Source organism: Agelaius phoeniceus, chromosome 1 (genome assembly GCF_051311805.1).
Source record: "Agelaius phoeniceus isolate bAgePho1 chromosome 1, bAgePho1.hap1, whole genome shotgun sequence".
Lineage (NCBI taxonomy): Eukaryota > Metazoa > Chordata > Aves > Passeriformes > Icteridae > Agelaius > Agelaius phoeniceus.
The window spans coordinates 46781124-46793326 of record NC_135265.1 but is presented as its reverse complement, the minus strand read 5'-3'; the positions used below and the strand labels follow the sequence as shown (position 1 = coordinate 46793326).

Genomic DNA, 12203 nt, shown 5'->3' with positions numbered 1-12203 from the left:
AAAGGTTTCATCAGAAGGCTAGCTAAGAATAGAAAGGAATGAATAACAAAGGCTTGTGTCTTGGACAGAGTCCAAGCCAGCTGACTGTGATTGGCCATTAATTAGAAACAACTCTATGAGACCAATCACAGACCCACCTGTTGCATTCCACAGCAGCAGATAACCATTGTTTACATTTTGTTCCTGAGGTCTCTCAGCTTCTCAGGAGGAAAAATCCCAAGGAAAGGATTTTTCATGAAAAGATGCCCGCAACACACTGCTTCATGTTAAATCTGATCTTAAAAACTTCATTGTATAAATGGAATACATGAAAGCACTGCATTTAACACTCTTTGTAAGGAAACTAAACCTATCCAACCTATATGGGCTGGGGGGGATTATATTTTGTGATTACATCAAGATCACATTGAACTGTGGAGGTGCAAAATTTGTTTACTCTCTTATACCCATTCCCACAGAATCTTTTTTTCCCCTTTTTTTTTCCCTCTGATATTTGTCTAAAAGCCTCAACCTATATAAAGCATGTTACAAAAAAAGTTCTGAAAGTCTATTAATACATTCCTGTTAGCGTTCTCTGCATATATTTCACACTGATCTTTAGAACTGAAACCGTGTTTTTAGTCTGTGCTCGTACAACGCACAGTCTAGTGGGATACCAAAGATGAGTTTGTAAGCAGGCCTCAAAGCTCCCAGAGCACTCATTTAGCAGGCCCTCTACCTTACTGATACCCACTGATGCTCTGAAAATGTTTTCCTGATTTCTAGCAATTGCATTAACAGATGGATTCCACTTTATAGCAATTCCCATGGGTAATTCCTCTTCTGTACTCCTTCTAGGAGCCCTGACTGGTGGTGGCTTTCCCTTGGTCCACTCTTCCATCATCTCTGTGGCTTGCAGACCATGGGAACCACACCAGTATCCAGCAGGCAGCCCTGGCCATCACTGCTCAAAACCCCTTCCCTTGCCTCACTCCCTCAGCTATGCAGGTACAGCTTTTTGCAGGAGTGTGTGGTGATCTGGATAAGGGGCTAAAGACTGGTTAAGGCTGGGCTGAAAATGTTTACAGTTTTTTAATTAAATAGGGCACGATGATCAAAGTTATTTTAAAATTGCAGCCATCTGCCCCAGCTCTTGCACGTGGGTCATTTTAGGGCTTCAGGGACATCTGTTTGTTTAACTGAGAGGGTGGTGCAGAGGCAGAATCTGCTGCTGACAGAAACGCCTGTGAAACGATGAGCTTAGTGTCTTTACTGAGAGAGATGTGTTGACTTCTCTGGAGAGATTATGCCCTTGTTGTTGGCCTGCTTGCCAGTTGGCTGCTCCCTTTGTCTGGGCTTCTGCTATCCAGGTAAAGAGTCGTACAAACCCCTGGTTTGTTGTGTGCAGCACATGATCTCTGTTCTCTGCAGATAAATCATTCTGACATGATGTAGCAGTAGCAAGCTGCTTAGCCCGAACAGCTTCTGTTATCTATTTCAGAAGCTTCAGTGGCCTTTAAGTATATCATCACAAATAATTTCTGGCAAATCCACAAGAATACCAAGCAAAAAGGAGGAGAGTTAAAGTCCTGATTACTGTACTTACAATCAAAGAAACACCTTGATGGGCAGTATGAAACATCCCTTAGCTCCTTCCTCAACCAGCAAACCCCTGATTATTGATGGATCTTTAAAAGATACATTCCACAGACATTACATGATCACTTCCTTGCATTATTCTGAGACTCTCCCTCCACATCAACTGTGAAACCATTAGCCAACCAAGCCTTCTAAATTGTATCACAGAAACATTTTTCCTCATCTAGGAACAAGTAGATCTCTCAGAAGAATTCCCAGGATGATCTAATCCTACTCCTTTCACAGAATTGAAACTCCTTTTTTTCTGAGAGGACTCAAGTACCAACTTCTTTCTCCTGGCCCAGCCTCCCTCTCCAGCTGTTGACTGTGAAATTCTCCTTATTTACCTGACACTTTTACAGGGATTGGTAATGCATCACTATACTTGCTCCCAACATCTTTTCCCCTGGAAATTGACAGCAGGAGTCTTTCCACAGAAAAATATCTCTGTGATGTTACAGCTGCATACCCAACACTGTACTCCACTACCTTTCCTGTCTTCTCTCCCACATGCAACTCCTTTCAGAAATGACAACCTCAAAAGCATATCCACTGTCAAGAAAAGTTACACAGTTACTCCCTTTCCTCAGTGCAGAGCAACACGAGTTGGCTCGATTGACAAACGCTGCCTGAGCATCACAAGCTTTTGACTTGAATGCAACTACAGATTTCTTTCTGGAATCAGCACCTGCTTAGGATCAATCTTCACAAGCTACAATGAGATTTGAGGCTCTGAAACAGCACCCTCATGAGAAGCAAATTTAAGGGTACTTGGGCAGAAATACTTATTCTTGATTTCATCTTACTTGAAGTATTTCCCAAACAACACTTTGTTAAAAATGCTTAGTTAAAATGTCACTAAAACAATTCCAAAGATTCTGATCATCCTTTACTATTAGTCTTCACCCTGCCAACAGCTCTGCAGTCTGTCTCATGAAACTCCTACTGTCTTGTTGCCTCATTATTCCCTTCTAAAATTTTATCATTATAGCCCACTTCACACCTCCTCTACCATACTGTCAAATGCTACCGTGACCTATGGTACACATTATAGTTCTAGTTATATCTATAGAATCAAACCTGCAAAACCTACACTCTGATCTGCCTGTGACATCTAGGTCACCTTTGTCTGGCCCCCAATATCTTTATGCTTCAGCCATAAAACTACTTTGTTCTTTGAGATTTATGGCTGAAAACAACAGAATGGAGCTATATAATAATTCTGCTTACAAAGTTTTCAAGTGTGCTGTTATCTCTTTGAATGACTGAATCCATGCAGAGATTAATTATATATGGTAGACCTAGAAATAAAGTATCTGTAAAGGGCCCTGCTGGACAGTGCCTTTCAATCAATGATCTAACACACTTTCTGCTTCTTCCACCCACTTGGTCAATCATTCCTTGATGAACAGGAATAGGTATGAGACACCCATGCATCTCCAGCCTGAAATATGTTGCTGTCTTTTAGCTCTTTGCTATGGAGGTCTAAATTATGCTGAATGCATTTAAATTTTCTGTGGCAGGTTATCCTTCCTTGCAGAAAAAGAAACTTAGCTCAAGTCTTCCCCCCTCGAATTTCTTCACAAATACCCCTGACTACATTCAATTGGATGCTGGGAGTGGAAACCAAAAGAAATGAAGCTCTGCCTGAGAACATTTGCCACCCACATACTGCAACAGTGTTCAGGAGCTAAATCTTATTTATGAGGCTTAGTTTCATTTCCAGTCCTTTGTGCCAAAAATCCCAATGCAATGTAATTTGTGCACACAGTGGCCACACAGTTTTGGCATTACTTGCTACACACTGGCCCTCTCTTAATCTGATCTGGCCCCACCATAGCCCCACAAATACTACTACTATAGCCCCACAAATGCGTGGGAGTGTGGACATGACAAACAACATCAAGAAAAGCATGTAGAGACACATTCAACAGGCAATAAAAAATATCAGAGAACTCTAAAATGAGAGACACTGAGAAAGGTATTAACTGTACTGCAACATTTGAGCATGAGCCCAGAACTGGAAGCAGACAGCTTGCTTTAAACACTTCATCAGGCATCTTTCTCTATAGTAAGGCAAACTATAGGTAGCCAGTACCCTTTAGACAAATTTGGGACTAAATACAAACACATTTTGCTGCTCAGATATCTTTTGAATATGAGGCAAACAATTATGGATTTTGTCATGATATATGTAGGCACAGGTTTTAAAAGAAAACTGACTCACTACCTTCATTCATGTTGAATAACATAAAATTTAAAATTCACTCTCTACCCTCATTCACTACCCTCACTCACCTGAAGGACTTGAAGCTGATATTACAGGAACTCATTTTTCAAGTGAGAATGTGTCCATGTGTTACTTGGATGTGGGAACACGTCTGACATGGGACCAATGCCAATCTCAAAGAAGAGCCTTATGGACTTTGATTCTATCCTTTGGGAAAGACTAGTGTACCCCTTTTGCATCTCTATTTGTCAAAAAAGGGCTGCAAACACAAAGGAAACAGTCTCAGTTCTGGATGCTTGCCTGAATAATGTAACTCTATCCCATCCTCTGCTCCAAGTAAAGACTAAGAAACCTTCAGTATTTATATCATTAGCTCTGGCCCTCCCCGAGGCTCCGTGTGTCAAACTGAAACACAGCAAGCCTCAAACCGTGTCAAGAGTAATACTGTAACTAGCACAGGGTCACGAAACAAGCCTGACTATCTGGTCTGTTTATAAATACCATGCCTGTAAAGCAGCGATTCAAAAACGCTGCCAGATCTCACGGCTACCGTGCTGCTTGTAAGCAGATTCCTCGCTTAAATCTTTGCTACAAGGACCGACAACGCCCGTCGGATGGGTGGGATGCCTGCAGTCCAAGGCCAGGCACATCCTGGGGCCGAGGTTGGAGGACACCGCTGTGGAGAACGCAGGCACCGAGTTTAAACTCGCCTTTTCCGCGTCTCCCCAGTGCTGTCCCGTCCCGTCGCGTCCCCTTCCCATAAAGTCGCAGTGAAAGCGTGTGCAGTCGGTTCCTGGATGCTGTTCCCGGATCCGCGCCCCGGCCCGAGGCGGCGGCGGCGGGAGGGCGCTGCCCGGTGCCAGCCGCTTTCCCTCCGCTTGCCCACCGAGAGGGGGGAGCGCCGGTCCCCACGGCAGCCCCCGCGGGTGAGGCGGCAGCTGGAGCTGGGAGGCTCCGGCTCTCGCCTCGGACACGGCCGCGGGGGCCCGGCGCGGGAGAGGGGGACGTTCCCCCTTATGTGTGGGGACGGTCCGGGCTGAGGGGACAGCGGCGGCCGCCCCGGCCCGCGCCCCGGGGCAGGGAGCGCGGCTGCCCCGGGGCAGCTCCGCCGGGCTCCGCTCGTCTCCACCCGCCGGGGCGCTGCCGGGCCGGGCCGGGCCGGGGGCGGAGGAGGCGGGGAAGGGGGGAGCCGCTGCCGTCACCGAGGCTCCCGGCTCGCTCGGCTCGTCGCCGCGGCAGCCCCAGCCCCGCTCCCACCCCCTCGCCTGCCTCCACCCTCCTTCCCTTTCTCTCGCTCGCTCGGCGAGAGCGCTGTGCCTCCTTTCCCGGATGGCAGCCGGCAGCGCCATGCAGCCTCCCGTTCCTCCTCCTCCTCTCCCTCCTCTCCGGCTGTAAGTTAATGCCATGCTGCCGCTGCTCTTCCCGGCACTGCTGGCCGCCTGCCTGCCGCCCTGCCAGGGCTGGAGCCCCTCGCCGGCTGCCAGCGGGCAGGAGGAGCAGGAGCAGGAGCTCTTCTTGCCCCCTGCCAACTCCTCCTCCCGCTCCTTGGCCAGCCTCGAGATGGACCTCGACGGGGCAGCGAGCAAGGAGGAAGGCAGCACCGACAGCCCGGGCACGCCGGCTGCCCCTAGCCAAGAGCCTTTCCCTTCCGCTCCCACCGCCTCCGGGCAGGAGCAGCCGGGGCAGGAGCAGCCGGGGCAGGAGCATCAGCAGCGTCCCCAGCCGCAGGGGCAGCCGCAGCCCGCCGAGGACCCGCACTGCAACATCAGCGTGCAGCGGCAGATGCTGAGCTCGCTGCTGGTGCGCTGGAGCCGCCCGCTGGGCATCCAGTGCGACCTCCTGCTCTTCTCCACCAACAGCCACGGGCGAGCCTTCTTCTCCGCCGCCTTCCACCGCGTGGGGCCGCCGCTGCTCATCGAGCACCTGGGGCTGGCGGCCGGCGGCGCCCAGCAGGACTTGCGCCTCTGCGTGGGCTGCAGCTGGGTGCGGAGCCGGCGGGTCGGGCGGCTGCGGGGCACCGCGCCCCAGCCCCAGCCCCAGCCCCAGCCCCCCGCTGCTGCTGCCGCCGCCGCAGCCTCCTCCTCCTCCTCGCTTTCCTACCCGCCGGCGGCCGAGCCCGGGCAGTACTGGCTGCAAGGGGAGCCGCTGAATTTCTGCTGCCTGGATTTCAGCCTGGAGGAGCTGAAGGGCGAGCCGGGCTGGCGGATGAACCGCAAGCCCATCGAGTCCACCTTGGTGGCGTGTTTCATGACTCTGGTCATCATCGTGTGGAGCGTGGCCGCCCTCATCTGGCCCGTGCCCATCATCGCGGGATTCCTGCCCAACGGCATGGAGCAGCGCCGCGGCACCGCCGCCGGCACCGCCACCGCCGCCGCCGCCAAGTAGCCTCTGCCGGTGACCCCCCTGCTCTTCGTCGTGTGCTGTGGAGGGACGCGGGACGGACTCTGTCGCGTTTTTCTTGTTTGCAGCGTGCCACAGGTGCGCGGCGGGACGTGGGGCCGCCTCCGCGCCCGGCCCGGACCCGAGGGCAGCGGCCCCGAGGGGACCGAATCATATGTGCGCGTTTTATATCTTTAATACCCGTTTTAAACGAACCTTTTAGTAAAAAACAAAAAAACCCAAAAAAACTTAAAAAAAACAACCCACCAAACAACCCTCCTCCCCTAGGAAAAAAAAAAAAAGGCAAGAAAAAGCCCCCCTAAAAATTCAATGGAGGAAATCAAAGACCCTCCTATTCGGCTGCATTTGTTGTCAGAGTAGCGTTTTTGTATAGGGTATGGTTTGAACGGGTTTTTCCTGTATGGACAGAAAGGGATATCTCTCTTTGACAGAACGGAGAAGCGATGTGGTATATATATTGTTACTGCTGAAGCTGAACTTTAATGAACCTTTCACACTTAATTTCCTGGTTGAGATAGTGTGTATTTATTATTGTAGCTCCGCGTTATTTGGCTTTTAATACAGAGGTTTTCTTTCTGGAGCCACTGTAGCCTTTTGTTGGTGTGTTTCCTCCAGGGTGGAACAGAGGGTTTGGCTGGCCTTCCTGTCTGTGAACCTGCCACGAAGCTCCTTTGCCCATGAAATGGTGTTACCAGGGCTGCTGGTGGCAAAAGGAGAATCCCAGAGCCTTTCTGACTGGTGTTTGCCCTATCTGTGCAGCAGATGTGGGTCTGAATGCCTACACCAGGGTTGGGTGGAGAGGGGTGGGGAGCACAGCTGTGCCAGGGATCCTCCAAAGCAATTTCATCTGCACATCTCCACAGACTACGGCTTTCTCCTCAGTTTGAGGTTGGGTGGCTTCGGTCCTGGGAAGGTGAGGCCCACTCTGAGTTGTGCTAAACAGCGTGGGGCAAGTCTCTTGACTTGCTCAATGTTCATTCCTCAAAACCAGCTTAGATGCAGTGTATTTGTTGGAGACACAGTAATACTGTACCTCTTTTTCATCTACCAGTCTGCAGGGTTGCTCACAGCAAGTCTGTGGGGTGAGAAGGCAGGCGCTGCCAGTCCAGAACTAGATTCCAGCTGCTGCTGTGCAAGGGTGCAAAGAAGAAAGATTTCTTCTCTCTTGTGTGAGCAGGCAGTTGTGTAGCCTGAAATATCATTTGTTGTATACTTCCAACTGTTTAGCCTTATAAAAAGTTGTTTCATTTGCCTTAGACATGATTAGTCCAGCTGAAGTCTCTAAAACCAAAATAAGAGCTAAGTGACAAATATTTGCAATAGGAATTCTCATTTTTTGGTCAACATCGATGTATTTAATTTGCTAGGAACGCATGAATTTGCTTGGGGCTCATTTGGTGTGTTCGTTATGTGTGGTGGAAATGACTGGATGGAAAGTCTGGAAGGATTGAATTCTTAGGATTCCCATATTTTTTAACTGACAACAAAATAAACTAAATGCATGCTCTATGTGTATGCTGTCTGGACAAAAAGAGAGAAAAAGATTGACAAACAGCAGAAATAAATCAAGATTTAAAAATGCTCCATGTTACTAGGCTCCCTCCACACCCCCTGTTCCTCCTGTTAATCCTCCTGTTGGGGTTGTCACTTGAGTAAACATTGCAGTGGCATTGTTTTCAAAAAGTAGAGGATCTGGCCACTGTGGGAAGTGCTCCCTTGACCTGTTGATCCAAAGGGCATCTGCCCCTGTACACCGAGTGTAGAGAGCCCCTATTTTCTTTCCTTGATGTGTAAAACAGTGTCATTTCCACCTCGTGCAAACTCTTGTCAGACATTTGACGTGCTAGAGAGCAATTCTTTGCCTATTGTCTCCTGTGTGACAGAGACACCTCTTCATACTGAAAGTCAGGGCTAGCAGGAAAACATGAAGATACAAGAGAAATGTTCTACATATGGAATAGACCTCAGAAAAGTTGCCATGCTAGGGAGTAATTTCATCTTTTGAATGAGATGCATTTAGGCAGAGAGTTAACAATTTTTACTGGAAATTTTTCTGGCTTTAATAATTCATGATGTATAGTCCTCACTGTGGTGCAGGCAGCCTGTGCTTAAACTCAAGGGTGGAATCTCTTTTTTGCTTATCCTTGTTTCCTTTTTGCTTATCCTTTGATTATGTGATATTGTTTTTTTTCCTGAATTGCATCAACATAAACGAGGGAATGGTGTTACTGTCTGAAACAGGCAACTTCAGTTATTAAAGGCTTATTATTTTTGAATTCTTGCAGACATGTAGCAGGTGGAACACCCAAACTGGTACAAAATGGCTTGTTTTTCTAACTTCTGTCAATATCAGCTTGAATGCAAACTTTGTGAATAGACAGTGCCACACTCAGAATATTTTGCTGCTTCACTTAAAAAACATGATACAAGAGAGGGATTTTCGTATAGTTATTCTATAAATACACTTGTAACTGGAGCTATTATTAAAAATCTGCTAAGACATGAATGTTTAGAACACAGGGATGGCATCAAACAAACTCCAAAGGCAAATATTGTCCAGAATACAGAAAAAATTGCAATGTTTTCAGGGAGTGCTGATCTCAGACACAATGTGCAAAGAGCCTTTGTGAGTTAGGGAAGGTGTTTCCTTAGATCACAGTGACCATGCACATGAGTTCCCTTTGCAGAGAGAGACCAGTCCGTGTTTCTGTCCCTTAAAGAGGAGTTTAAGGCACAGCAGGGGGCCACAGGGATTACCTGCTGCACAGGCTTTAGGCTGAATCTAACTCTCTGAACCCCCAGGTTTCAGTGAGGTGGCAGCAGGGCTTCTCCTGTAAGGAACAGACAGTGGAAATGCACTATGCAAACTGTGAGCTTTCTTCAGTCCCTGTTACACCTAGCACCAATAACTCTGCTCCTGGAGCTGTGGCTGCTACTATGAGTCTAAGTAAACTATAATTTTGAGTAACTTTTGCCTTCATCCGTGGGAATTTCACATGAATGCAACCTAGGAGAGGCAAGGCCAGGGCAATATGGAATGATACACCTGCATGCCAGCTAGTTTAAGATTACAAGTTTAGACACTGAAATGTCTATTTCTTTTCTTCTGCACTGGGAGTGGAGCTTTATTTTCTCTAAACTGGAGTTGACTCTAAGCCTTTTTTATTCATTTGGATTTATTTTTAAGACCAGCTGGTAGCAGGGTCAGCACGAGAACATATTAGTCACCACGTATAATCCTTTATGTACTCAGGGAGGGCATATATTTGTATATATGTATCTACATAGGAGGACTAACTCTGTAGAACAGAAAGTTAAAGGAGAAGTGAGAAAAGGGATGATGAGAAACAAGTAGTACTGGTTTCCCTTCACTATTTGTTGGATTGTGTTTCCTGGTAAGTTATCCTGACTTTATTTATATATGAGTGTTTGTTGGAAAGCAAGGGATATCTAGGAACAGAGGGAGTTTCTTGATTTACTTTTAAAAATTCAATTCAACTCTATTACAGATTTTTTTTTTTCATGCCAGAAACCAGGAACAACCTTGACATTCAGCATTAGAAGGTACTAGACTTGTGTGCTAGTGTGAGACTGGTACAATTTTTTTCTGTATATTCAGACCTCAGAATTTACTCTCTCCCCTGCTTTCTTAGTTGTGTTTCACAGATGTGTTAGAAGTGGAAGTATATAGAGGAATAGGTAGTTTTAGCATGGACACAGTTTTGCTGTTACTTAGTGCCACATTGATTCCAACAATAAAAATACAAAAAATGTAGTACAGTAATAATAGCTATATATTATGTAAGCACACTGTTGCTCAATAGGTTGTCAATGATCAAGCATTTCTGTATGTCAGGAGGCATTTGGATATCTGGGGCAAAATTGCCATTCTAGGTTAAATGTAAGAGTTGTTACTTATCCAGGGCTTAGTTCACCAGTGCTTTCAATGATTAATGCAACAGCAGGAATATTTGTGCAGTGAATGTTACTCAATATGAGTAAGGGCTACTGAACCAAACCCTAAAAAAAACCTAATTAAAAGCTGTAGTTGGCTGAAGAAGTATTATTCATCATGACATCTGCTTGCTGAATAAAAGTATCTCCTGGGCTGACATTATGTGATCCCAGGGGCCAAACAAAAGCCTAGTGAAATCAAATAGTTAATTGAAGTTTTGTAGGACTGGAGATCAAAGGATTTATTTTGAAGATATATATATAGAGAGAGAGAGGTAAGGGTAGGTATGATGTTCTTGTTTCTCTTTGGTTTTTATACATGTAGTTTATAAATCCAAAGCCAGGGTTTCTCAGTCCAAGGTAGGGCCTTGCCAGTTTGGAAGTCAGCTTCTTTCTGAAGCTAGTATGAAAATGTCAGTTATTTTTCAAGGAATTTTACAGAATAAATGTAATTTTTTCCCCAATCTATTTCAGGGAGAGGCCTTGACTTTGCAAAAAGCATTTGTAATGATTCTGGGGAAACATGTAAATATCAAATCCCAAATGTATTCAGATTTCAAAGAATAAAAAATCTTTTTAATCAGTAACTGATTTTTAAAAGCATATTTTTAAACAAAAAAAAAATCAGTTTCCATTTTTCCCCTAAGTAGCTGAACATTTCAGTAAAGATCAGAAGTGCATTTGAGTGTTTCACATTGTGATTTTGTATGTGATTTTTTTGTGGAAAAAAATTCTTTTCCATGATTTGGAACTGATAGCAGCTCTTGACAGATAAGTTACTGTATTTCTTGTCCCATCTTCTTAATAGTTCTGGTTAAATAAGTTGTCCAAAATAATTGTAAATCATCATCATAATAATAAAAAAGTATCTTAGCCCATTTGTTGTCTCTGTTCTACTGTGCTGAGAAAGAAAGCAGTCTGGTGTAAAATTTGGGATATTAAAGATATTTATTGGAAATATCTGGATGGTGTTTAATTAGATCTGTGGATATCTCCAATTTTTATAAAATTTGGGTTCATTACTGAGTGTAGCAGTTTGAGCATTTATATGTCAATCAGAGTCCCTGTATCTACACATAGGGAAAACCAGGATCTAAACCATTATCTCATATTTTCACTTTTGTATTACCTCAGCAGGTTAACAATGTCAGAACAAAACAGAGCAGAGCTGAAAGAGGCAAATACCCTATGAAATGCTGTTTGTTTCTGCATGTTTGACTTGTTCTTAGCTGTTGTAGAAAGCATCAGATTAATGAGACAAATAAGAGATCTGTGCCATTCTCAGGAAGTGAATTTACCAGGAGTGTGAAGGAAAATCACGTTTGTTATCCTTGTAAGGTGAGACTTGTTAGAAACAGTGGGATTGTACCTTGTTGGTGTCATTCTGGGTGTTGCTAAGCAACATGAAGTGGTTTAAATGGAGATACAGAAGAAGATTGTGGAGGAATTTAAAAAATCAGACATAGAAAAAGCATAAAAGGGAGAAAATGTGCCAGCACATCATGCAAAGAAGTTGCAAATATCAGATGGGAAAAAGACAGCATTTAAGATCATAGAGAAAAAAGAAAATGGACACAAGGTGAATTAAGAACTTGTTTACGAACTTCATATTCAGTCTTTCCATATCCAAACTTTTCAGTTCTTTGCTTGAACAACTGATAACAGTTTTGGCCCCAAATGGCACAGCTAGTGGCAAAAGAGAATAAAAGCCCGGAAAGAAATGTGGGGCTTAAGAAAAATTAGGAAATGATACCACCATACCATTAATAAAAAGAGAGTTCACTTTCTGTGTTGCTGGCAGCTAAGCAATGAAATGGCAGAGCACTCTCATGCTTGTGCTTCCTATTCTACCCCAGGGAAGTGGTCATGGCACCAAGCCTGCCAGAGTTCAAGAAGGGTTTGGACAATGCTCTCAGAGACATGGTGTGTTTTTTGGGATTGTCCTGTGCAGGAGCTGGACTCTGTGGTCCTCCTGGGTCCCTTCTCCTCAGGATATTCTGTG

General features: G+C 45.4%; 1 protein-coding gene and 1 long non-coding RNA gene across 3 annotated transcripts in view; one reads left to right on the top strand and one right to left on the bottom strand.

Moving 5' to 3' along the window:
* Positions 1 to 4987, bottom strand: part of LOC143694081 (uncharacterized) — a 40530-nt gene extending 35543 nt beyond the window's left edge. For both annotated transcript variants that reach the window (XR_013182265.1, XR_013182266.1), the window contains exon 1: positions 3916 to 4987. This is a non-coding gene — a long non-coding RNA (uncharacterized LOC143694081). The remainder of the gene's footprint in view (positions 1 to 3915) is intronic.
* Positions 4988 to 5041: 54 nt separating this feature from the next.
* On the top strand, positions 5042 to 11079 carry TMEM158 (transmembrane protein 158). Its single transcript, XM_077178184.1, has one exon. The coding sequence runs from the start codon at positions 5252 to 5254 to the stop codon at positions 6230 to 6232; it is 981 nt and encodes a 326-aa protein (XP_077034299.1). The 5' UTR covers positions 5042 to 5251; the 3' UTR covers positions 6233 to 11079.
* The last annotated feature ends 1124 nt before the right edge of the window (positions 11080 to 12203 follow it).

Coding starts and splice junctions, on each gene's coding strand:
- TMEM158 (XM_077178184.1), top strand. CDS start 5,252: ATGCTGCCGCTGCTCTTCCCGGCACTGCTGGCCGCCTGCCTGCCGCCC.